The sequence below is a fragment of the Lithobates pipiens genome, unplaced genomic scaffold, assembly GCF_037356315.1.
Source record: "Lithobates pipiens isolate NorthernLeopardFrog02 unplaced genomic scaffold, aLitPip1_a1.2 Scaffold_16, whole genome shotgun sequence".
In the NCBI taxonomy this organism is placed as follows: domain Eukaryota; kingdom Metazoa; phylum Chordata; class Amphibia; order Anura; family Ranidae; genus Lithobates; species Lithobates pipiens.
Window position 1 is genome coordinate 441,270,851 of NW_027507748.1, and position 27,822 is coordinate 441,298,672.

General features: G+C 44.1%; 1 protein-coding gene across 2 annotated transcripts in view; it reads right to left on the minus strand.

The window, feature by feature from the left end:
* Positions 1-27,493, minus strand: part of LOC143983234 (septin-10-like) — a 96,920-nt gene extending 69,427 nt beyond the window's left edge. For both annotated transcript variants that reach the window (XM_077482687.1, XM_077482686.1), the window contains exon 1: positions 27,393-27,493. In XM_077482687.1, the coding sequence (XP_077338813.1) occupies positions 27,393-27,425 (33 nt within the window). In that variant the 5' untranslated portion in view covers positions 27,426-27,493. The remainder of the gene's footprint in view (positions 1-27,392) is intronic.
* Between the last annotated feature and the right edge of the window lie 329 nt (positions 27,494-27,822).

Sequence of the window (27,822 nt, forward strand, 5' to 3'; positions counted from 1 at the left end):
TTCTAGCAAATAAATTATGATTTTTACATGTAGGAGAGAAATGTCAGAATTGTCCTGGGTGCCCCAGAACGCCAGAAGGTGCTCCCTGCATGTTGGGCCTCTGTATGTGGCCACGCTGTGTAAAAGTCTCACAGATGCGGTATCGCCATACTCTGGAGTAATAGCAGATTGTGTTTTGAGGTGTAATTTGTGGTAAGCATATGCTGTGTGAGAAATAACCTGATAATATGAAAATTTTGTGAAAAAAAAAAAAAGGAAAAAAAAAAAATCTTGATTTTGCAAAGAATTGTGGGAAAAAATGACAACTTCAAAAAACTCACCACCCCTCTTACTAAATACCTTGGAATGTCTTCCTTCCAAAAAGGGGTCATTTGGGGGGTATTTGTACTTTTCTGGCATGTTAGGGTCTCAAGAAATGAGATAGGCCATCAGTACATCAGGTGTGATAAATTTTCAGATATGGGGGGAGGGAGTGTTGCAAACGGGTCACAGGACCACCGGTGGGAAGAGAGAAAAGAATGAGTAAAGAAAGAAGAAAAAAAGAAGGCGAGTCCGTCTGGGGATCTACCATCAATTTCCTGAGTCATATTTTATCAAAAAGGGCTTTGTCTCGCAGGACACTCACTATTTTTTCATTCATCATAGTCCATGTGAGTTTACATTTCATTAACCCCTTTCCGTCAGCGCTATAGCCAAATGACAGCTACAGCGTGGGCCTACTCTGCCGGGAGGACGTCTATTGACTCGAGCAGCCTGTGTGCCCCCTGCAGGGCGCAGATGGCGTTCTCTGTAATCAGCGAGTCTATGAGACTTGGCTGATCACAGATTGAAGTAAGGGGTCGACCCTTTACCACATAATCAGCTGTCAGCCAATGACAGCTGACCATGTGATGTAAACAGAGCCGGTATTTGTCTATTTATTTCTCCTCACACTGATAGCACGAGGAGAAAAAAAAAGGCCAATCACCAGTAGCCGTCAGAGGGACATGGGTCACAGTCAAGGAAAGCTGCCACAGAGTCATCTGTGCCCACCAGTGCCACCTATGTCACTAAAGAGTGCCTCATCACCAGTGCTGCCCATCAGTGCCACCTACCAGTGCCCAGTGACTCCTATCAGTGCCGCCTTATCTGTGCCCATCGGTGCTGTCTGTGTGTGTCTTGGTACATTTTCAACTGTTCTGTTTAGTAGGGCAATGCTTATCCTACTAAAATATTAAATATTGTGACTGAAAAAAAGGAATGTACCCTCATCTAAAAATGGCGCTCTTTGGCACAAGTCCACCATGTGTCCAGAACCGTACCCATCTGGCCACAACTCCTAAAGCAGGAGGCCAACAATCCTGGAAACATTTTTGAAACACGCTCCAGGACCAAGTACCAGCTGGCATGTACTTTATATCCAGCCTCGATCAGAGCAACGGTAAAAATTCCTTTATGAAGACGTGTGCTCCATTTACGCCAGAAAAATACATTTTGAAGTATGTATTCTTAGCTCAAGAAAGTACCTTCTCTTGCTCTCAGCCTCCTGTTGCTGTGATCTGACTTCCTGTTAGAGGATGGTTACGTTCTTTCTCCATAGTCCCATTGTATGTAGGAATGTGGCCACCCTCTCTTGCTTGCTCTCGAGATGGCCTAAGGACTATGGGATTTGTACCCTGCAAAGAGCAGTGCACATGACCGCAACTAATGTGTACTGCTCCGTCTAAAGAAACGGAAGTGAGAGGGAATGGGATTGGTTTGGGAGCCCACAGAGGATGTTAAGTGGAAGAAAAACAATAAGGTACAATATTATTAATAAATAGATTACAGGGTGTTAAGTAGTGGATGTGTATGGATTAATTTTTTTGAGAAGAAGAATATAATTTAGTGTCACTTTAACCCTTTATAAACCAGCACATTTTAAACAGACACTGAATTCCTGGAGTTAGCAGCTAATTAGCATTCTAATGCAGCTGTCTATACATCATACGTTCCCTTCATTACTCCGCTAATCCATTCGTTTGCTGGGCGGTTCCCACTCTTTACATCTGCTGAGGCACTCAGCTCTATCACCTAATCAGACAGGCCTCAGTTCTGTGTAACCTCCTGTGCAGAATGGCGGGAAGGCAAATTTTTCAAAATCAACAATCTTTCCAGTGAAAAAAAAAAACACATATTTACAAAAAAATAGAGATAAAGGAAAAACAAAAGTGAAGTTGTTGTCCACCAGATGCCTTTATTATTTTACCCTAAATTGGATGATTAAAGTTTATTGGTCACTACAGACAACAACTCCATTTACGTTCTGTAATATACAGCATCTCACAAAAGGGAGTACACCCCTCACATTTTTGTAAATATTTTATATCTTTTCATGTGACAACACTGAAGAAATTACACTTTGCTACAATGTAAAGTAGTGAGTGTACAGCTTGTGTAACAGTGTAAATTTGCTGTCCTCTCAGAAAATCTCAACACACAGCCATTAATGTCTAAACCCTTGGCAACAAAGTGAGTACATCCCGAAGAGATATATATATATATATATATATATACACACACACACACATACATACACACACATACACACAGTTTGTTTTGTTTTTTAACCACTTACCCACTGGGCACTTAAACCCCCTTTCTAACCAGACCAATTTTCAGCACTCTCACACTTTGAATGACAATTACTCAGTCATACAACACTGTACCCACATGAAAGGTTTGTTCTTTTTTTCACACAAATAGAGCTTTCTTTAGGTGGTATTTAATCACTGCTGGGTTTATTTTTTTGCGCTATAAATCAAAAAAGACTGAAAGTTAGTTAAAAAAAAAATTTTTTTGTTTCTGTTAAAATTTATTTCAGAGTATTGGCAGACTATTGCATAGTGTTGGCAGAGTATTGCATAGTGTTGCTGCAGAGTACTGCAGAGTATGGCAGTAGTGGCAGAATATGGGCACTGAGCAGCGCTGTGGGCTGGATCTGTAGTGCCCACAGCGCTGCAAAAGATCTTGCCCTCTCTCACTGTACAGATCGGTACAGAGAGGGGAGGAAACGGCATCATGACATGACGCCGGTTTGTTTACAAGTGATGCTCCTTCATTTGACAGAGCAATCACGTGATAAACAGGCCGCTATCAGTAGCCGTTTACCGCGATCCATGATCCCCTGGACCCGGCGGTCACGGATGCTCTTGGGTGCGTGCGGGAGCACGATTCTGTAAGGACGCCCCTACGGACTTCCACCCAGAATAAGCCGACCATGCTGTAGCCGTCTTTCGGCTATGGCCAGGTCGGCATGTGGTTAAATTGCCTTTACAATCACTTTATAGTTACATATAGAGATCCTAAAGCAGAACTAAAGTTTGTTTAACAGAAGCACTTTGAAACTTCATGTTAAAACCAGTGCGACATTTCCAGAGCAAGATGTGCTGCACTGAAGGATTCAAACCAAACTTTAAAATTAAGATTTTTTTTTTCCCATCAAACAGAAATGCAGCATTAAAGTGGTTGTAAACCCTTACAAACCACTTTGACCTACAGGTAAGCCTAGATTAAGGCTACATGCACACTGAAGCTCAAAAAAAGCTTTTTCTGGATGCCGGATTGACGCTGGTTGAAAAACCTGCTTTTAACAGCATTTTGTACTAGCGTTTATGGGCGTTTTCAATAAAAATGCAGAGGACACTCCAAAAATCCCACAGTGCATTCCAAACTCCCACAATGCATTGAAAAAATAGAACGCCGAACACTAATTAACGCCCGTTTATGAGAGTTTATCAGCGTTTGTCCCTTTTTGGCGGTGAAAAACGGCACTTCAAATGCAAATTTCTGGCGTTTTAGAAAAAAAAAAACCATAAACTCCACTGCTCATTAGACCCTTTTCACACTGGGGCATTTTTCAGGCTTTTTCATGCGCTTTAGCGTTAAAAAAAGCGCCTGAAAGAAGCCGCAACTGCAATCCCAATGTAAAAATCAATGGGAAGCGCCTGTAAAACGCCTGAAAAACTATATTGGCAGCAGCGTTTTGTGGGCGCTTTTAACCCTTTATTTGGCCACTAGCAGGGGTTAAAAGCGCCCCAATAATGCTCAAAAAACGCTGGTAAAGCGCTGCTAGTTTAAGCGGCGCTTTATGAGTGTTATTCGGGCGCTGACATTGTGAAAGGGCTCTTAAAGCACTTGGGCTTTCACATTTGTGACTGCAGATGAGGCTTCTTTCAAGCGCTTTACAGGCGCTTTTTTTAACGCTAAAGCGCCTGAAAAACGCCCCGGTGTGAAAGGGGTCTTAAAGCTAAAAAATGTCCATGTGTGCATGGACACATAGGCTAACATAGAGTGGAGTTTATGGGCTTTTTAAAAAAAAAAAAACGTCCAAACTCCAATAAACTCCAAAGCACTGCTTCAGTGTGCATGGAGCCTAAGGCTTACCTGTAGGTCCAAGAAATATCTCCTAAACCTACATGGTTTAGGAGATATTTACTAAAAGACAGGCACTGCTGTCTATGGCGCATGCGCCATAGACAGTGGCACGCAGGCGCACCATCGCCATTAGCAGCATGCTGCTGCTGCTAATGGCGATATGCCGTTAGTGGCGGCTCCTGTGCGTATGCACGGGAGTGACATCATCGCTGCTCCGGCGCTGAGTGACACATAATGGACCACTATGCAATGCATAGTAGCCCATTATGCTTTACCTTTGCAGAGAGGCAAAGAAGTAGTAAACCCATCAGGGTTTACTTCCTCTTTAAAACCTCTGGTTTAAAAAAAAAAAAAAAAAATCTTTTCAAGTCTGTATTCTTCTACTGCTCTCAGCCTCCTCCAAATTCCTTTTTTTCTGCTGTGAACTGATTTCCTGTTAGAGGGTGGCTACATTTGTTCTCTATGGTCCCACTGTATGTAGAACGTAGCTCCCCCTTTCTTGTTTGCTCCTTAGGCCTCATGTACACTGCTGCTGGTAAACAGACGTTTTTTTTTCAGCTGCCCCTGAACTCTCCTCTATGTTATCTTACAAACAATTTAATGGAAAATAGATTACAGGACCATTAAGTAGTGAACGTGTATGATTTTTTTTTTTTTTTAATTTTTTTTTTAGAACAAGGATATACTTTAGTGCAACTTTAAAAGTCCAGCATCATAAAAAAAATCCATGTTTTGAGTTTTATCAAGCGCACTTATTTTCCAGCCAAGAGATCTGGCACCATTGTTGCCAATTTTGGTCGAAATAAATGGTATCTGATTTTTTAATGTCCATGTAAACTGTTTAATATTTTTTATTAAATCATTTTTATTCAGCACAAATATAAATTTTCACCCATTTCATCATCTTATTATCAACTAATGCTGTTACATACATACAATACAATTTGTAACTTGCAATTCCAGAAATTTTGCATTAAAAATTATATAAATAATAAAAAGTAATAATAGCTCGACTTTAACAACTCAAACATTAAAAGCAATAGAAATTGTTTTGGCTGAAGGTTTTATTCATATGTATTACTAGCAGAAAAGGACATGCTGAGCAGCTCTTTGAAAAAAAAAAAAAAAAAAAAGAGTATAAATAAAAATAATGCGTGGCAGTTACTAGTTACAGAACCAGAAATAAATGACTTATATGTTCCTTCACTAAATAGGAATGCACTGAGGAAAATCCAGAATGAATGAACTCCTCTGAGTAGCTATGGAAAAATATAGCCCACTAAAGTCAGTTCCTTTCAGCATTACGTATTATTGACTGCAATGGCTGACACTGAACCAACATGCAGTTTATTCCACTAGTACACCAGACAAGAGACTGACCCAAAGAGGATAATGTACCAAAGGAGTACTTTTCACTATAGCCTAGGGGTACTGAAATAAAATTGCCGAAGGTCCACTTTTTACATCACAGCCCCCCCCCCCCCTTCACATTACAGTATCCCCTCCACATCACGGTCTAACCTTGACAATACTGTACAGCCCTCCTTCTTTACATTAGAGCCCCCCTTTACATTACAGCCCCACTATTACATCACAGTCACCCAAAATTACATCATGACCCCCTCCACATCACAGATTCCCCCTTACATCAGTCCCCCCTTCACATCACAGTCACCCCAATTAACATCACAGCCCCCATACACATCACAGTCACCCCAAGTTCACAGTCCCCCCAAGTTCACAGTCCCCCCAATTTACATGCCTGCCCTCCCTATCGTTTTTTTTTAGTCCCCCATTAATATCACAGTCCCCATTAACATCATCGTTTTCAGTCCCCCCCCTTTGTATCACAGACCTCACTTCACATCACAGACCCCCTTCTAATCAGTGTCTTTAGGTCCCTTCATATTACAGCCTCCCCTTACAATCCTATCTTACACAGCTTCATGGCAGCATGGCAGAGGATGGGAGGTGGAGCAGACTCTAAATGGAGGGCAGGAGCTGCACAACTGCATGTTAACAAGTGTGTTACTACTCGTTGCTATGTTGTTGTGCTAGGTGGTCCCAGTAACCAGATGACAGCGCCGCTGCTGGTGGTGGTGGTGGTGTTGGAGACCCAGGAGAGGAATCTGACTGTGCTGGAGACAACAGGGTGGCTGGGCAGGTGAGAAAAGAAAAGAAAAAAAAAAAAGAAAGAAAAAAAAAAAAGACACCTTGGCTGCTGCAGCATCCCCTTTCAGGAAGTGCCCAGAGCATGTGCCATAGCTGCCATACCCTGGATATGCCACTTAGAGATGCATGCTCTACCCAGTGTTTGCATCAAATATTCAATAGGTCTTATGGGAAAATTGGATATTTGAAGTTAAAATAAGCTACGGAAAAGCATTCTCTCCATCATAATCTCCACAGAAAGACAAAACTGTTTTTACTTTCCTGTGTATCTTTGCCAAAGAAAAATCAAGCAAGTGGGATTTTCCACAAGAGCTCTAACTGCTGTAACTGGGATTTTACATGAAATTCAAACCCTTAAATGAGCTTCAAAGGTCCTCTACTTTGACAAATAATGATGCCTGTCCTTTTTTTTTTGTTTTCGGAACACATTCTAAAGTCAAAGAATGTTGGCGATTGTTTTGTATTAGAAAGTAATCCTTCTAAAATGTGGTTATGTGTAATCATAGGGATTTGGCTGTCTTTGTGTGGCATGCTGCTTTACGAGCTAGTCAACCTCAAAATATGAATGTACTGATTTCTGCAAGGAAAGCATGTCAAGTGTAGCAGCCTGTCCTATTCAGGATTTTAGTAATGTACCAGGAAGATGATAAATAGCATCTCCGCTTTTCCTTCCTCCCTGTTTTTTATACCTAAATCCAAGTATCGTCCCGCCTAAGTTGTATTTTTCTTACGTCAAACCCTCAATGATATACGTTGGAGTTACAGAATTGTGGCATGTGAAAAGCTCTGCTCTGGTGCACGTTTTTTGCATTTCAATGGCTGCCTGTAAAAAGCAACTTCATCCTCGTTTCCGAGTATTTTTTTTCAAATCCTTATTATCCTTTTTCACTTGATTTCCATTCATTATACTCAACCCACCAACGTTTCCAGTGTTGTCCTGCAAGGATCCATTGCTGCATACCACATCCCATGCTTCAATTTTCTTTTCCTACATCATTGAGAGTCAGCTGTTTCTTCCCGCCTCACAACATCAGGAGGCCGACTGCATGAACCAGGAAGTGATGCCCCCTGATGATGTGCCACTATGTATGCGCTGCAGATTGCCCAGAAGCCTTCTGAGATGCATGACAATGGTATTCTTGGAGCCTGTGGGCAGCTGGCTGGCAGTTGGCCTAGGCATGAAGACGGAAGTGGAGGCCAAATTCCACATAATCAGATATTTATTTATGTAGCAATACCATTATGTAACAGAAGGGAGTGGGAAGAAAATTGTGGAAATTACTGAGGAGGGTGAAGGTCAGCTTTAAGCAATTTATCAATTGGTGTTGTCTAAACATTTCTCTGAAGCACAAAAAAGTGCCATGCTCACACTTAAGGTCTATACACACGGGCCGAATATTGGGTGGTATCAGCTGGTTCAATGAAAACATTTGGCCCGTGTATACAGCAGCTGCTCCAACAGAAGCCGGCTAAACGTTGGGTTTTTCTCAAAGGGCCATGACCAAAAAAGGTCTACCGATCAGCGCTCTCAGCCAATGACTGGTGTGTTCTAATGGCGGGTGTGGGGGGGGCCCTGCCAGAACACAATAGCTTAGTGGGGGAGTTCGATGTACTAACATCAGATTGTTAGAACAGGATATTCTCTCAAGCGTTTCAGTTTTTTTTTTCAGTTGAACTGAAAGAAAACTGCTGATATATACTAGGCTTATTTCCAGACAGGAATAATTGCTGTCACTGTTTCATCAAGCTGCACAACGCACTTACTGCATGCAAAAGTAGCCTCTCAAGCAAAATAATTGTATGTGATAATGAAACTTTAATAGTAAAACAGGGTAAAGTATCAGACATTAACAGCACATAAGATTTTTCCCTTGCCCACTACGGTAACAGCGCATTGGGGTCTGATTCAAAACGAATGTATGGCACTGCAACGCACTGAAAACATGTGCACATTACTGTGCATCCCAGACTGTCCAGCCTTTCACATTCCACAGCCAAATAATTCATCATATCCATAATATTTTGTTTTATTGAAGCAAACTCTTTGGCAACCAAAGAAGCACCCCCAATTTTCTCACTCCTTAGCCTCAAGCTGGAGAGTTATGGGGTACCAACAGGAGCATGATGTGTAAGGGCCCAGGGAGAATCTATGAAGGAGAGTCCCTGGAGATCCCTGTGACATCATTGAGCTCAAACGCCATATTGGTCATTGCGGAAAGAAATCTCTTGCGCGCATGCGCGGGAGTGACGATATCGCGGCTCCGGCCACTCACAGCGCCGGAGCCGCGATACCCGGAAGAAACGCAGAGAGAACATGCCAGCTCCCTCAGCGTGGATCGGGCCAGATGTCGGAGCCTCGTTCTAAGGTAAGTATTTCATAATGCCTTTTCCTTTGCAGGTGAGGAAAAAAAAAAGAACTTCAGCGGGTATACAACCGCTTTAAAGAAGAACTCTAAAGTGGTTGTAAACCCACGAGAAACCACCCCCATAAAAAAAAAAAAAAAAAAAGCAAACCTGCAAGACAAAGGCATAATGAGCTAGTATGCATAGCATACTAGCTCATTATTCGAGACTTTTCTTAGATTGAAGCCCCTGCAGTGGTCTGGGCACACTCCTCTGGCCGGCGACACGTCTCCCGGAGTTATTTCCGGGTATCGCAGGCTCCAGCGCTGTGATTGGCCAGAGCCGCGATTACGTCACTCTCACGCATGTGCACGGAAGCCGTCGGTAACGGTACATCAGCTGAAGAAACAGCATGTTCAGTCTGTTTCTTCAGTGCTCATGTGCCAATGACGTTGGTACATGCTGATACAGTGGATATCTCCAAATCTGTGCAGGTTTAGGAGATATCCACGGTACCTACAGGTAAGCCTTATTATAGGTCTGTAAGGGTTTACAATCACTTTAATGAGAAGTATGTTTTTTTTTCCCCCAGCCATACTTACCTAGGTGGATGCAGCATTAGCCTGATGTTGCATCTGTCCCCCGCGCCAGCTCTAACACTGAGAGCCAAGCGATCAAACACCGCCAATGACTTGGTTCTCAGGTCGCCCTGAGCAGAGAGCTGCTGACTGTCAGTCACTGGCGCTCTGCTTTTAACCCCATGTCTAAATAAAGCCTTCACATTCTGACGTGTGCCAGCTTTCTGGACTTTCACTGGTTGAACCTTGCCTACAGGGGCTGTTGTGCAAGCCCCGGTGCAGCTCGCTACCTGCACTGGGGACTGGGTTAATCAAACTATTTTGTTTGTATGTTATAGAAGACTGCTAGATCTCTTTCATTACATCCCCTTTACAAAACAAAGCAACCACTACTGGCTGCTGGGGCCCTCAGGCTGCCTGAGGCCCTGGGTTCACAGCCTGGGCACCAGAGCCCTATAGAGACCTGCATTAATGAATTACCAGCAGAGCTGTATTGCCCAGCAGTATTTTCAGTGCAGCACTTATGAACGTTCTTATATTACCCCCTCTAGCTTCACTGAAGCCTGCAAACAGCCAAAGACAGAAATGTTATTTATTAGAACACAGTCTTCCCATAGAAAGAAGGGCTGCCAAAGGAGCACTGGCCCTGGGCCACCAGCTGGCACCACTAATCTGAATTGCAATGAACTCCTCGCTAATGAGACCACAAGATTTTTCATGTCTGTATAAAAATAAATAAATAATAATGAAAAAAGAAAAAGCAGGGACGTGTAACTCTCGGAGGCAGATACATTAATAAGTACAGCCTCATTGTCAGCTCTTCAGCTTTTGGTGACAGGAAGCTGCCACAATGTGATTTATTGTATATCCCGCAGCATAGAACATGATACTGTGAATTGTTTTTCCTCTTTCTTATCCTTTTGGTGAGCCTTACTGAAAAAAAAGGAAGTAAAAAACAAACTACTCCAATAATATAATGTATTCTGTTTTCTAGCAATAGCAATCAGTCATATTTTTTTGAGTCACATTATTTGCAACAGAAGAGAGGTTATAGAAAGGAAATTAGCTCTTAAGCTGGCCATACATTAGTAGAATTCAATTTTTATTTTATTTTAGTGGGATCAAATGGATGTTCATTTTTGACCACGGTGATGAGAAAATTTGATGGGAGCAGGATGGAACAAACTAATTTCTAAAGCCGACCATACATGGATCGAAATGCAGCCAGTTCAGCAGGGACCAATCAAGATTGTATGGGCAGGGTGGTTGCTCCCAAGTCGATCTACCATGGTACATGAATTTAAAATATCCTTTCAGTAAGCACATATTACATAGTTCATATATTAAAAAAAGGTAAAAATTCTATATATATTCCAATAAAAACATGTTTTCAATATGCATTTGTCACTTCCTCATGATCTCCTATATTAACACGAAGGAATCAATTAACTCTGAAAGTAAAAAATATATACTTAGTTCCAAGTATATTCAAATAAAGAGATTCAATTATTCCCCCCCCCCCCCTTTTTTTTTTCCTTTTTCCTGTTTGAAGGGTCTCTCTCCTCCTCACCCCAGGGATAGTTACTATTAGGGCTGGGAAAAAGAAAATGATTTAAATCTTGAATCTAGTTGGGAGGTCAAATCAATTAAAAATTTCAGCAAATCAATTTTTTTCCACCAGGACCGGCGCGGTGTCAGCGTCCGGCCTCGCGGACTAGACCGAAGCTGCGGCCTCGCCTAAAAACTCCTGCCCGCAGCTCCTCAGGACCGGCACGGTGTCCATCAAAAAAAAAAAAAAATAATAAAATAATTTATTCGAATCGTGAATCAAGTTTTTTTTGTTTTTTGTTTTTTTAGAAAATCGCCCAGCTCTACGTATGGTAGGTTTTGTCATTTTCATAATTTAATCTCTCTTTTTTTGTGAATGTACTTTGAGCCAAGTATCTATTCTTTGCTTTCAGAGTTGACGGATTCCCTTGTGTTAATATAGGACAGTGATGGCGAACCTTGGCACCCCAGATGTTTCGGAACTACATTTCCCATGATGCTCAACTTCACTGTGCATGAGCATCATGGAAAATTTAGTTCCAAAACATCTGGGGTGCCAAGGTTCTCCATCACTGATATAGGAGGTCCAGAGGAAGCGGTATTCCCACAAAACGTGTCGGCCCCAACTTTTTCCTATTTCAACTAAACTACATTGTTCTCCATTAATGTGGTAGATGTCAATTGAGGGTATCTATGTACAAATGCATACAGGAAACACATGTTTTTATTGGATGAAATAAAGTTTTTTATATTTTGTGTATGAACCATGTGCTTAATGGGGGAATATTTTAAATCCCTACTATACAATCGTACCACTTATGAATTTATGGATGAGACTCTCCACCGGCACATGTGACCAGAACTAACCACACGCACACACACACACATACACACACACACACACACTCTACACACTATAGCAGCTAGCAATAATCATTGTGTTCTGCAAGCTGGGAGGGCTCCTCGTGCCCTCCCAACAAAAATAGTGCAGGAACTTCTTTTTCAAATCAGTGCGACACCGCAAAGTGGGCATCGCACCGATTTGAACAGTGCCATTGCTGGCAATAGGGTGTGCTCCATCATGCAATTTGGACCCGTGTGTCTGGGGGTTTAAAGCGGAGGTCCACCCTAAAATGGACCTCCGCTCATCTGATCCCTCCCCCCCTCCGGCGCCACAATCGGCACCTTTCAGGGGGGAGGGGGGTGCAGTTACCTGGATAATCCAGGTAACTGCACCCACTTCCGGGCTAGCTGTCTGCGGAACGAGCGTAGGTTACGCCCCCGTTCCGCAATGCCCCGCCCCCTTCAGCAAGTGCCCCGCTGCCTGCTGGGAAACACACAGCTCCCAGAGGCAGCGGGGACCGTCCGGATTGCGCCGCGCGGCTCGCGCATGCGCAGTAGGGAACCGGGAAATGAAGCCGAAAGGCTCCATTTCCTGATTCCCATACCCAAGATGGCGGCGGGACCCGGCAGCCGAGCGAGCGATCGGCTTCGGGTGCCGACATCGCGGGCGCGCTGGACAGGTAAGTGTCACTATTTAAAAGTCAGCAGCTGCAGTATTTGTAGCTGCTGGCTTTTAAAAAAAAAAAAAAAAAACGCGGAGTCCCGGTGGACTCCCGCTTTAATGAAGTTAGACTTCAATAAAATGTAAAAAAAAAAAAAAAAAAAAATATGTAAACCCTGTAATGCACATCAAAATCACCCCACACTTCTGGTACACAAGTAGACTGGTGTGAAGAAGCCCTTACCCCTTCTTGCCCACCCTGATGCCCCTTTAAACAGTTCAGAATGGGGTTGCAGGAGGGATCACTGTCACAGTGGTCACATGATTGGAAGCTAGTCCCGCCAGCTATTTTACTTTACCCCAGGCTGAGAGCTGTCTTTGTGCTGACAGCGTGCAGTGAGATCACGCTCAGCACAAACAATGGCCGCCCAGTGACGCATATATGCGCCATGTGGATGTTAAAGCCCACCCTTTTGCAGCTGTATTCATGTGTTGGGTGATTGTTAGGGGGGTAGAGTGTACATAAACCCTAACAGCATACTTCACTTATTTGTTCCTTTTGGTCTTTCAAAATATACCATTGAAAAAGTTCTTTATATCAATTTGACTAAAGTAAACAAACGACCTGTTGATTGCATCAGAAATTCAGAGCGGTCTTGTGTCCTCTGCACACACTGTTATCTCAAGGAAAGTAATGAGCCCTTCTAATTCTTGGCCTGTAGGTTGTTGAGATGAGGAGTGGGAGCAATTGAGTAGTTTAGTAAAAGAAGACTGGGCAGGGCTGACACCGCGCAGTCTACAAAAAAAAGCTGTGTGTTGTCAGTCTACAACAGGAATTAGTAGCCGAGTGCATTTTTGGCAGATCTACAGGTATTTTTATTTTGCACTGGCCTACACGTTAAGGCCCCATTCACGCCTGAGCGTAGCGGGAACTGATGAATTTTCCAACGCATGTCATGCCTAGGACAGCCCATTCACTTGAATGGTCTGCCCTGTGCACAACAATTGCCCCAAAGTAGCTCCAGAACTGGTTTGGTCATTGAGCATCTGGCTTTTTGTTTTTAGTGAGCATTTTGGCACATTTTGTTGCGCGGCAAAATTCATGTCTGCTTCTCGCACTTGGGGTGCATGTAATTATTAATGGCACCGCAAGTACAACATACAATCACAGCACCTTTCCGAAACAAGCTTTAAAACACACATTTTTGTCACATATTTAGGAAGCGTGCAGGTGTGAGAGAGCAATTTTCAGCAATGCTCATTTGCGTATTTTTGTGTGTACAGAAGTGTATTTCAAGTGTTTTACATGTGTATTCAAGCTTAGAGCACTTTTCAGCCAAACTGATATACTAGGGGAAGAGCCCATTCACACAGGGGCAACACGACTTGTAGGCGACTTGAGTCAGGCAACTTGGACACGACTTGAGTTAAGATCACAGCACGACTTGGGACGACTTCAAAACGACTTGTGATGACTTCAAGCCCGACTTGGGACGACTTACAAGTCGCCCCAGGCCAGGCGACCTTTGCCGAGGCCAAGCAGAGAATGAGCTCAAGGGGGAACTCCACGGCAAATTTCAGAAAAAAATTTGGCGTGGGTTCCCCCTCCGAGAGCATACCAGGCCCTTAGGTCTGGTATGGATTCCAAGGGGAACCCCCTACGCCGAAAAAACGGCGTGGGGGTCCCCCCCAGATCCACACCAGACCCTTATCCGAGCACGCTACCCGGCCGGCCAGGAAAGGGGGTGGGGACGAGCGGGCGCCCCCCCCCTCCTGAGCCGTACCAGGCCGCGTGCCCTCAACATGGGGGGGTGCCTTGGGGGAGGGGGGGCGTGCGGCCCCCCCACCCCAAAGCACCTTGTCCCCATGTCGATGAGGACAAGGGCCTCTTCCCGACAACCCTGGCCGTTGGTTGTCGGGGTCTGCGGGCGGGGGGCTTATCGGAATCCGGGAGCCCCCTTTAATAAGGGGGCCCCCGGATACCGGCCCCCCACCCTATGTGAATGAGTATGGGGTACAATGTACCCCTACCCATTCACCTGTGGAAAAAAAGTACAAAAAAAAAAAACACAACACAGGGAAAAAATATTTTATTGCACAGCTCCGGGGGTCTTCCGTCTTCGGGGGTCTTCTCGCCGGACTCCTCCGCTATCTTCTTGTAGCTCTTTTACTAGCGGAGGAGTCCGGCTTTCTTCCTCCCCGCCGCCGGCCTCTTCTCCCGACTTCGGGGGTCTTGTCCCCCTCTTCGGTTCTTCTGCCGGGCCACCGCGCCTTCTTATAGCTCTTTTGCAGGCGGTGGCCCGGTCTTCTGTCGTCGCCGCCGCCTTCCGTTCTTCTTCTTCTTCTTCTCCAGGAGATGTTGACACGACGCTCTCTCCGGCCGGAATGCCAGAGCCGCCCTGCGCTGCCACTTATATAGGGACAATGGGGCGGTGTCACATGGGTTGATGTCACATGGGTTGGTCACATGGGTTGATGTCACATGGTGACCCCGCCCCCTTACCATGTGACATCAACCCATGTGACCAACCCATGTGACATCAACCCATGTGACACCGCCCCATTGTCCCTATATAAGTGGCAGCGCAGGGCGGCTCTGGCATTCCGGCCGGAGAGAGCGTCGTGTCAACATCTCCTGGAGAAGAAGAAGAAGAAGAACGGAAGGCGGCGGCGACGACGACAGAAGACCGGGCCACCGCCTGCAAAAGAGCTATAAGAAGGCGCGGTGGCCCGGCAGAAGAACCGAAGAGGGGGACAAGACCCCCGAAGTCGGGAGAAGAGGCCGGCGGCGGGGAGGAAGAAAGCCGGACTCCTCCGCTAGTAAAAGAGCTACAAGAAGATAGCGGAGGAGTCCGGCGAGAAGACCCCCGAAGACGGAAGACCCCCGGAGCTGTGCAATAAAATATTTTTTCCCTGTGTTGTGTTTTTTTTTTGTACTTTTTTTCCACAGGTGAATGGGTAGGGGTACATTGTACCCCATACTCATTCACATAGGGTGGGGGGCCGGTATCCGGGGGCCCCCTTATTAAAGGGGGCTCCCGGATTCCGATAAGCCCCCCGCCCGCAGACCCCGACAACCAACGGCCAGGGTTGTCGGGAAGAGGCCCTTGTCCTCATCGACATGGGGACAAGGTGCTTTGGGGTGGGGGGGCCGCACGCCCCCCCCTCCCCCAAGGCACCCCCCCATGTTGAGGGCACGCGGCCTGGTACGGCTCAGGAGGGGGGGGGGGGGCGCCCGCTCGTCCCCACCCCCTTTCCTGGCCGGCCGGGTAGCGTGCTCGGATAAGGGTCTGGTGTGGATCTGGGGGGGACCCCCACGCCGTTTTTTCGGCGTAGGGGGTTCCCCTTGGAATCCATACCAGACCTAAGGGCCTGGTATGCTCTCGGAGGGGGAACCCACGCCAAATATTTTTCAGAAATTTGCCGTGGAGTTCCCTCTTGAGAGCTGATAATTCTGTCAAAGTCGCCTCCGTATAAACGGAGATCCGACTTGGAGGCGATCTCCATTGAAATCAATGGGTACCGGTCGCCTACAAGTCGGATAGAAGTAGTACAGGAACCTTTTCTGAAGTCGGAGCGACTTCAGTAGTGTGCATTAAGACGGCTCTCATTCACTTACATTGCTTTTTAAATGTGGCGACTAGGGGCGACCTGAAGTCGGATCAGGAGTTGCCCCTGTGTGAATGGGCTCGAAGGAGACCAGTTCCTACATGCCAAAAAAAAAAAAAAAAACTAAAACACTTAACCTTTGGAAGATTTAATCTCCTTCATGACCAGGCCGTTTTCTGTATTTTGGCACTGCGTTAATTTAACTGACAATTGCGCAGTCATGCAACACTGTACACAAATATAGCTTTCTTTTGGTGGTATTTGATCACCTCTGCGTTTTTAAGTTTTTTGCATGATAAATTAAAATTGACAGAATTTTGAAAAAAATAAATAAAATAAAAACACACGTTTTGCTCTAAAACATATCCAATACAATTTTTTTTCTGCTACACATTTTTGGTAAAAAAAAAAAATAATACCAATAATTGTACATTAATAGGTTTACACAAACAATGGTTTATAGTAGGGCTGAAACAACTAATCGATTAATCGACAACTAATCGATTATGAAATTAATCAATTACAATTTTCATAATCGATTAATCGGCCAGTAACATATTGGGGTTAATAAAAAACTAAAATGAGCCCTTTATAGTACAAAAAGAGCAAATAATCGCTACTGTAAATATTACTCTCACTGTTCTACAGTAAAAAAAATGAACCCCTCACAGTAATGATTATCTGTGTTTTTCTACTATAAAGGGCTAATTATATTTTTTTTAATCCCATTATGTTACTAAACGTCTTAGGTCTGGTTCACATCTATGCGTTTATTGGTGCTTTTTGCAGAAATGCACTACAGTTCATTTACATGGTTTCCTATGGGACACGTTCACAACTGAAAGGGTCAGGGACTTTTAACGCAAAATGGTGCTTTATTGGTTCAATATACTTCAATGGAGAAGCTGCAGAAAAGCATGTAGTTTGCAGCAATTTGTGTTTTTTAATCTGCCCAAAAAAAAAAGCAAAAATGCAAATTGCAGTAAAATCACGTGCACAAAAATCAAACCATACAGCAAAAAGCACTGCAGAAACAGATCAAAAGCAAACTGCATAGGTGTGTACCGAGCTTTATGCTGGCCACACCGATCAATTTTCAGACGAGACGAGACTATTCAGACAAAAAAATCTTTGTACATTCGCTGAATGAAAGAATTTTGTTTGAAATTTTCACTTGTTTTTAACATTCTGTTTTTAAAATGAATGTAATTTCTGAACGAAAACCACATACACTGTCTGAAAATTTATTTGACTAAGAAGTTTTCTATTTCTATTTCCAATTTTCTTGTCACTGTGGTTGACCCATTTTTTTTTTTTTTATATGTTATTAACCGATTAATCGAAACAATTATCGGCCAACTAATCGATTATGAAAATAATCGTTAGTTGCAGCCCTAGTTTATAGCATCTACGAACAATGAGATTGTGTGTGTGTATGTGTATATATATATATATATATATATATATATATATATATATATATATATATTATATACACACACATAGGCATTTTTTTTATACTAGTAATGTCGGCGAGCGGACAATCTGACAGTAAGGCTGCTTTCACACTGGGGCGGGAGCAGCGTCGGCGGTAAAGCGCCGCTATTTTTAGCGGCGCTTTACCGTCGTTTTAGCGGCGGTGTGCGGGCGCTAGCGGGGTGGTTTTAACCCCCGCTAGCGGCCGAAAAGGGGTTAAACCCGCCCGCAAAGCGGCGGTATTGCCGCGGTGTCCCATTGATTTCAATGGGTACGAGCGGTATAGGAGCGGTGAATACACCGCTCCTTCACCGCTGCAAAGATGCGGCTAGCAGGACTTTTTTCACCGTCCTGCCAGCGCATCGCTCCAGTGTGAAAGCCCTCCGGCTTTCACACTGGAGTTAAAGGGGCCGGTTTTTTTCAGGCGTTACACAGGCGCTATTTTTAGCGCTGTAACGCCTGAATACCGCCCCAGTGTGAAAGCAGCCTAACTGACACTTTGTGGGAGCCAGTGACACCAATACAGCGATCAGTGCTAAAAATATGCACTGGCACTATACTAGCGACACTGGCTAGGAAGGGGTTAACATCTAGGGTAATCAAAGAGTTAAACATGTGCATAGCCAGTGTGTACTTTGTTGCTGCTTTTACTAAGGGATGCAACAGTTTTATTCCCCACTGAAAGGACAGATCTCTGTATTGTTTACAATCAGCGGGTGCCAGCGGTCATCAATTGACAGCATGTGATCTATGGGTACATGATTCGACACAGGAGAGCCACCCTGCTCCGTGTAACTATGTTAAGCGGTCGGCAAGTGGTTAAAATACGCTAATTTGCTGACATTCCTATTGAAGTCTATGGGGCTAAAAGTGCCAAAATCTGCCTCAAAAGTAGCTTATGTAGCTTTTTTGGAGCATCAGGCATCAAGGTTCAGGTGCCTGAGCGCTCATATGTAAAAACGTGCATTATTGAATGACATGGACTTTTATTTGCTGAGAGTTTTGAGCTACAAAATGCTTAGGTCTGAATGGGGCCTTAAAGTGGCTGTAAACCCTCACATATACCAGTGAAGTGACTGGCCTCAGGTGAAACACAGATGAAAAATTCTCCTACGTAACTTGTACCCGTTTATCTACAGCCATCTTTCCACCACATGCATCCATTGAAAGTACAGAAATTACACAGGATCTCTCAGCTCTGAAAAGCAGGGGGCAGAGAGCTGACGTTACATTAGTGAAGAGGGCTCTGAGAGCTGATTGGACGATAGGGACACCACCCCTTCATACAGCAACAGAGCCGAGGCTGTCAGTCAGCAGGAGGTCCCTTCCCTGTCACCTTTTTTCTCTTGGAGTCAGGAAAACTCATGAGAAGAAGTGACTGATTCTTATAGCAGTGGACAGAAATGGCATCTGGAGTGAGACAAGTACACACTATAGAGGGATATGCCTTGTTCATATTTCATGTCTGAGGTTTACAAGCACTTCAAGAAACACTGTCATTATACAAACCCCAGTTTGTAGTACTGTAAAGGGCAGTCAGCAGTGAGCATGTACCCATTTTTCCAGCTGTATCTATATAGGAAAGATGTGTGAAAACATCATATTTGGCCAAAGCAGTATTGGGTGCAGCCTTTCCCTTCATTTCTTCTGGTTGTGTAAGTGCTTAGTTATGTACTCACACAATGAATGATGAAGGAAAAGCCCAGGGCTAGGGAAGACAGAGAGGCCAGTGTCTGCACAGAAGCTGCATGCTGGGTGTGACTTTTACCACACTTGTTTATGGCATTCTCCGTTTAGCGGCAATGTAGTAGAGCACAGGCAACAAAACAGCTGCGATAACTGCAAAAACACATGCCACTTCTGAAGGCACAACTAAGCTTCAAAAATTGCAAAAACGTTAAAAAAAAAAAAGTATTTTTTATTTTATTTTTTGGCAGGAGACATGCAAAGTTACTTCTGACAAAAACATCTTCCTTGTAGCATTTTTAATTTTTTTGTGTACACAATGTGGAGCATGCCCACAAGTACAAATAACAAGTATGAACAATCTAAAAGTAGTGGCAAAAGAGATGGCAGGGGGAGGGGATGGCATATTGACTGAGAGCCTAGATCAGTCTGAGGTGATGGAGGGTGCACCAATAAGGTAAAGCCCCGTACACACTGGCTGAATGCTGGCCGATATCACCAGTTCAATAAAAATCGGGCAACATTTAGCCCGTGTGTAAGGGTCGGCTTCTGTCGGGCGAGCATGCTGGAAAACCAGCAGCTGACCGGCTCCTGTTCAGCGCTGGCGGAGTGTTCTGGCCGGGAGACCGCCCCCACCCCCCCCCCGTCTCAGTTCGTGGGGGGGGGAGAGAGAGATTGCTGTACTAATGGCGGATCCTCAGTACAGAGGCTGCAAATGGAGATCAGTTTTTTTTCTTTCAACCCGCTGGGTTAAGGGAAAAAAGAAACGAATAGTGTGTACCATGGTTTAGAGTACCAAAAACTAAAGAGGTGGTTGAGCCCCCCACAACCATCACAGCTCTGATGCTTTGCATTTCAGCAAAAATTACTCCCCCCGTCACTGTAACTGGGGCTGAGACACTATTACTCCACAACTGTGTGCATTGCATGGACTTTACGGGGTTAAAACAGGCCTCCCTTCCTGTCAAATGCCCTATGAAAGTAATCCACTGCAGATCACCCTTCAAAGGGCAATTACAAGCGTAAATGAGCCCGATTTTAGATTATAACCTCCTTGAGGGCATATGCAATATGTAAAGCGCTGTGTAAATTGATGGTATAGTACCTTAATAAAGTAAATAATAGTGCCCAATTAGTACCATAGAAAATTGATCTTTTCTCCAGAAAATAGCAGTGCACTTCCTGGTAAGTGAGTGTGCCTAGGCTCTCCTTTGTGTTAAGCCGCATAGCTGTATATCTGCAGTGTGAGATCTAAGGCAGTGCTGTTTAGTAAGGATGAACTCGGGCATGTCCGCGCCGGTCAGGAAGCGGACGCTCCGCAGCGCTAATCTCAGGCAGTGAGACATTTCCCAATCTTTGCAGCCACGGATCGGCAAACGTCTCACTGCCAGTGATTAGCGCTGCGGAGTGTCAGCTTCCTGGTGGGCACGGGCACGTGGAGTTGCAAACATGCCTGAGCTCATCCTTACTGTTTAGGACTGCTAATCTCAGGAGTTTTGGTGATGTCATTACTTTATTGCCCTCTGTTCTCCTTCCTGGAGGCTCTGACATGAGGAAGCAATGGCCTGCCTCTATCACAATGGCTGCTTCCAAAAGAAACATGGTGCAGAAAGAAGACATGGCAAGTCAGGGATAAGGAAAAGATCAGCCAACAGAAGCCTAGATGCAATGCTAATGACTAGACCTTTACCTCTTCCTGGATTTGTGGGCACAGCTTCAGTCTGACACCAATGCAATCTCAGTATTAGTGATACAATATCATTTGTTATTGGAATGCCACTTCAGGTGTTTGTTAGAGGTAGGGCTCAACTAAATGGGGCACCTTACACTCAGAACACCTTGACACCATGGTGTTGTGGTAATGTGCATTGGTGTGTCTGTTGTGCTACTCAATTTGAATGGTACCCCCAACATACCTCTATACAGCAACGCAGCAAAGTACTTACCAAGGTAGCATGTGATCCAGTTGCAGTGTGTTTTTAATATTAGTGCATATACTACTTTTGGTGTGATGCAGTGCGATTTCAGCCCATTCAGCTAAAAACGCACTGCACTCAAATCACACAGGAACACACTCATGTGCGATTTGAGGCAGTGCGATTTTTACTGGCAGCGGAGGTTTTTTCCTGCCACTAAACACTATTAAAAGCCTATGTGTACATGAACACATAGGATAACATGCAGGCGAGTTTAGAGGCAGGAAGGAAAAAAAAAAAAAAAAACACCACACTTGACACCCCTGGGAGCAGCTGCAAAAACGCCCTGTGTGCATGAGGCCTTATGGTTCCTTATTTTCTTTACTGTATATAGGTTGTCACCTCTAGTTGTGATCCCTAAATAATCCAATTAATTTAATCATTTGTCATTTCATAAGGTTGTTCCTAAAAAATTCTAACACCCACCATTTTATTCTCTAGGGCAGGGGTCTCCGAACTTTCTACACATAGGGCCAGTTTATGGTCGTCCAGACTTTAGGGGGGCCGGACTGTGGTCAGCCAGAGTAAAAAAATATGCCTGATCTTTGATATAAGACTGCATTCACACCTGAGCATTTTGTTTTTAGGCAAAACGTTTTTACCGCGATTTTGTTCAGGTCAAATGGTCACCAATGTAAAAAAGAAGAAAAACCTGTAATCTGCCTAAAAAGAAGCTCCAGAACTTGTTTGAGCTTCAGGAATTGGAGCTTTAGCTTCAGGCGTTTTGGAGTGGAGCTGTGAACCATTTCCACAGAGAACAAAAAAATCAAATTATTCTGAGTGGAACCTGTCCTGTTAAACCGCTGTATGGTCTTGGCCACAATGCTGCAGCTCAGTTTCAGGGTCTTGGCAATCTTTTTATAGCCTAGGCCAGTGATGGCGAACCTTGGCACCCCAGATGTTTTGGAACTACATTTCCCATGATGCTTATGCACTAAGCAGTGTAGTGGAGCATCATGGGAAATGTAGTTCCAAAACATCTGGGGTGCCAAGGTTCGCCATCACTGGCCTAGGCCATCTTTATGTAGAGCAACAATTCTTTTTTTTCAGATCCTCAGACAGTTCTTTGCCATGAGGTGGCATGTTGAACTTCCAGTGACCAGTATGAGAGTGAGAGTGATAACACCAAATTTAACACACCTTCTCCCCAATCACACCCGAGACCTTGTAACAGTAACAAGTCACATGACACTGGGGAGGGAAAAGGACTAATTAGGCCCAATTTGGACATTTTTAGGGGTGTACTCACTTTTGGTGCCAGAGGTTTAGACATTAATGGCTGTGTATTGTTATTTTGGAAGGGGCAGAAAATTTACACCGTTATACAAGCTGTACGCTCACTACTTTACATTGTAGAAAAGTGTAATTTCTTCAGTGTTGTCTCATGAAAAGATATAATAAAATATTTACAAAAACGTGACATTGGTCTCTTTAGCAGTGTTCTGGCATAGCTCCCAACTGGCCCTCTTGTCCCTTATGTAGCCTCAGTTGCCCCTCTTTATGGTCTGATGTGCACATCTCTATACAAAATGTACTATTTTACTGCCAAAGGTGTTATGCTGCACTAACTAAAAAGTTAGTGCAGCATAACACCTTTGGCAGTAAAATAATCCAGCCTCTAGATTACTGCATTTGTTATTTTTAAAAATCCAATACAAAGGAAAAGTAGAGGCAAGAAAAAGAGGACTTGTGGTGTCCAGTCAATCATTTTCTGCAAAATAGATCTTTGAGGTCTGTGCAACCGGGTACATGTCTGTTGCTGCCTACTGTACTCGCTAAAGCTTGTGTCTTGTTATAATTATATTAAATTTAGGAGATATGGTCTTTTTAATGCTGGACTGAAAAGAACGATTATTTAACCACTTAGCGCTGACGCCTCCTGGCCCTTTAAGAGGTTTATGACACCAAGAGGCGGGGTGGGCTTAAGATCACATGACTGTCGTGATTGGCGATTACATGTTCCAAAAACTCCCGGTCGCAAGGAGCAATTGGGAGCTTTTGGCTAGGTGATGGTAACTGTGCCAGGCGTGCACTCGCAGCACAGGTGTAGTGGCAGCAATTTACACAAATATGAGACCCCTCTGTGCCAAGGACCAGGCGCTGAGAGGCCACATATTTGCATACGGCTGGTGCCAAGGGGTTAAGCTGTGGTGGTGGGGCCAGGTTGGTAACATGACTTTTGGGTAATGTCATCCACTTTCGTGGGTTCACAGTGGTTTATAAACTGTTATTTGTTGGTATAAGATATTGCTGCTTGAATTTAAAGCCAACCATAGACGGTTCAGCAGGAACCAGCCAAGCTTTGAACCATGTATGGGCAGGCTGAATGTACAAAGTTGATCAATCAACTTGGATACAACCAACCTGTTGGATTTTACATGCAATTATTGCTAGTGGCTATTACAGCTGCTAGCAATAATCACTGTGATCTTTTGGTGGGGAAAGTTGTCCCCACCAGAAGAACACAATGGCTTCGGGGGGGATTCCTCCATCAATACTATGATGGAGGAATTATTATTATTATTCAGGATTTATATAGCGCCAACAGTTTGCGCAGCGCTTTACAACATGAGGGCAGACAGTACACTTACAATACAAATCAATACAGGAGGGACTAGAGGGCCCTGCTCGTTAGAGCTTACAATCTAGAAGAAAGGAGCGATATTCTTTCCTGTGTCCAGCAGCCATAATAGACTGTGTGTACATGACTTAACAGCGGTCCTGTTTGGTATTAGGTTAAAGTTCATTTCAGAATTAAAATTGATTTAACCACTTGCCATTGGCAGGCCATCATAGGACATCCTTGGCTTTGTGGTGGTATATCTGAATGATGCCTGTAGCTACAGACATCATTCAGATATTGGCATTTTCAGCAGGCGATTCCCTACACCATAAGAATGATCATATTGGCTGTTCTGCCGCTTGATCATTCTTACGGGCGGTGAAAGTGGACACCCCCTCCAGTGCTTCTACCGACTCACCGCTGCGATCGGATCAGCCGGCCCTGGATGTTGAGCATAGAGATTTCCGGCGGACCAGATGGTCGCCGGAGTCTCTATTATGGTCAGAGGCCGGGCGTGATGTCATAACAATAAGACTCCTGCATTATTTTGATTTTTTTAGGCTTCCCAGCCTAGTGGCGAGATGTGGGGTCTTATTGACCCCATATCTCACTGTAAAGAGGTCCTGTCATGTCAAATTCCTATTACAGGGGATGTTTACATTCCTTGTAAGGAATAAAAGTGATCAAAAAATGTTTTTTTTTTTTTTTTTAAAGTGTCAAAATAAAATTGTTTAAAAAAAAAAAAAAATTTTATTGTTAATTTTACTTAAAGTACCCCTGTCCCCGTGTGCTCGCACGCAGAAGCGAACACATACGCAAGTCCCGCCCACATATGAAAACTGTGTTCAAACCACACATGTGAGGTATCACCGCGAACGTTAGAGCGAGAGCAATAATTATAGCCCTAGACCTCCTCTATAACTCAAAATATGTAACCAGTAAAAAAAAAAAAATGAAAGCATCGTCTATGGGAATTTCTAGGTATCGAAGTCTGGTGCCATTTCACGAGCGTGTGCAATTTGGGAATCTATTTACTCAGCGTAACTTCATCTTTCACATTATGCAAAAAAAGTGGACTAACTTTACTGTTTTGTTTTTTTAAAAGCATGAAACTGTTTTTTTTTTTTTTTCAAAAAAAATAAAATGTGTTCGAAAAATTGCTGCGCCAATACCGTGCGAGACAAAAAGTTGCAATGACCACCATTGTATTCTCTAGGGTCTTTGCTAATATATATATATATATATATATATATATATATATATATATATATATATATATATATATATATATATATAAAATATTTGGGGGTGCTATGTAATTTTCTAGCAAAAAAAAAAACAACATTATGATTTTTACATGTAGGAGCAAAGTGTCAGAATTGGCCTGGATGCGAAGTGGTTAAACCCAGTAAAGGGGCCGCGGCCTAAAATTTTCCACAATCTCTGTTATGGGTTTACGTCATTATTTCGAGGTGCTCTTATGGTATGATGGGTGTTAATGGGGTGTACAGTCCCATTAAAACATTATGGGCTGTACAGTGGCTTAGAGGTTCGCACTTCTACTTTGCAGAAATTGTGCAATTTGCACATTATCTGCATGGAGTTAGCATGTCCTCCCTGTGCTTGTCTGGATTTTCTTCCTTACTCCAGGAGGTGCACTGTCTCCTGTCTAATATGATGTCAGTAAAGTGGGGTACACACTATAGGAAAACCAGGCCAACGATCGTCCGATTTCCCTCATTGTTTCACAGAAAATTCTTGTATGACAAAAGGACTTTTTGGTTGTTGTTGTTTATTGTTTCTGATCATGCGCAGTCTTTCTTTTCCAAATCTTTCTTGTACGAAAATGGTAAAAATTAAATCTTTTGTTCTTTTCCAGTACAAGAAAAAAAGTTGGATTTTGTCCCATCAAAAAATTCGGAACCAGCTGTTGAAAGTTGTGTGCACACTGTATGAAAATTGGAAGAAAACGCTTTGGACGAAAATGTTCGCTTGATGTTCTTATAGAGTATCCGAGCCTTTAGTGTATGTAGGCGTGTGAGAAGGGACCTTAGATTGGAAGATCCTTGATGGCAGGGAGTGGCGTACATAGGCAGTATGTAAAGTGCCCCTGCTATATAAATCCCTGTAATAAATAATTATTATACAGGATTTATATAGCGCCAACAGTTTAAGCAGTGCTTTACAATGTAGACAGGGGGGGGGGGGCAGTACAATAACAACAGTTGACTACCAGGGGCAGCCCGTACATTAAGGGCACATGCCCCCCCCCCCCCCGTCCATGCGTCCACCCCTTTCAGGACACTGGGCATGGAATCCAACACTGGGGGGCCTTTTTTTTTTAAAGCACCGAATAAGCTTCAATATAGGGTGGGCTTGGGTCGCAGAGAGTGCGCTCCGAGCTCACCCAGGTATGTTACAACAAGCGAATCAATATTCCCTCTTGTAACACTGAACCTCCTCCCGGGCCAATCAGGAAGCTGGTTTTGACATCAGTCACGCGATCAGCTGGAAGGACAGGCGATCCTATTGGACGCCTAGAGGGAGGGAGGAGCCTCACGGAGGTAGCCGCCATGATGCAGAGAGGACACAAGAGCCCGCCTGCAACCGATGGGGGGGGGGGGGGTTGCCGCTGCCAACCAACAGGGGGGGTTGGGGTGTTATGTGATTGTTTGCCGCCCCCCCCCCCAAAAAATAAAAACACCAGCCACAACTGTCGACTACAGAAGGAATAGGAAGGCCCTGCTCGTGGAGCTTACAATCTAATAATGTCCTGTGCGCGGTCATTCATTCTTCTGAACATGTATGAGCCAAGAGAAAAGCTGTACACTACTAACTGTACAATCAGTCATAGATCCAGACACAGCTTACCATCTGGAACATGCTCTGTGTATATATTAGATTGTAAGCTCTACTGAGCAGAGCCTGCGTGTATTTTATTGTGTTATAACTTGTCTCCCTTTTATATTGTATAGTGCAGTGTAAATTGTTGGCGCTATATAAATCCTGTATAATAATAACAACATGCAGAAAAGTTGCTGCAAGTCATGAAATCTCCTTTGTGATTTGAGTGTCTCCTAATAGTAAATCCAATAGTGTGATTACTACGCAGCCCATAGAGCGCCCCATTGTAGGTGATGCTGATTGAATATGATAAAGGGAGATTCCATCCCACCCACATCTAATGATCTGACCAAGTAGAAGCAGAAAAGTTCCATGCTGTGGTCACTGATTGGACAATGGTGATCAGAAATGAGAAGAGGGCTCCTATAATAGTGATCAATAGTAGCCATGTAGTGGGAGGATATCAGGAGAGCACAGGGATCGGTACAGTATGGAGGGAGAGCTCTGATCGCCACACTACCCCCCCCACTATGCCCATTTATTCTGGGTGTGTCACATCCCCCCACCCATACTTTATGTACACTAAGGCTGGCTGTGCCATCGCACATAAACACAGAACAGTGTGCCAGGCTGCCAGCCAACTCCCTCCTGACTTCTCACCCACACATACCCAGCGGATCGGGCAAAGTCTGACTCACCAGATGCCGGGACAGATCAGGAGAAGCGTCCATAACTTCTACACTCAACGGCAGCGCTCCTCCACCGGGGCCCCCGCCCCTAACACCAACCCCGCTCAGCTCCCGCCCCTGGAAGTCATAACCACGCCCCCGACAGCTGCATGGCCCCACCCCTGTGAGTGTCATGAGCCGGGCAGGTAGGATGATCAGCTGCCTTTGTCTGTTGTGTGGAGCGCAGCACTGAGCGCAGCCATCCACATTCCACCCACTACATACACCACCGCTTTATTTATTCCTCCATCGAGATCTTATAACAGCCACAAAGCATCACCGTCTTTACACCAGTGTGGGCGCTTCTTTTTTACATGCACATGGAAGAATTTCGTTTTTTTCATATACATGGTGAAAGAAAAACAAATTATATTATATTATATTATATTTATATATATAT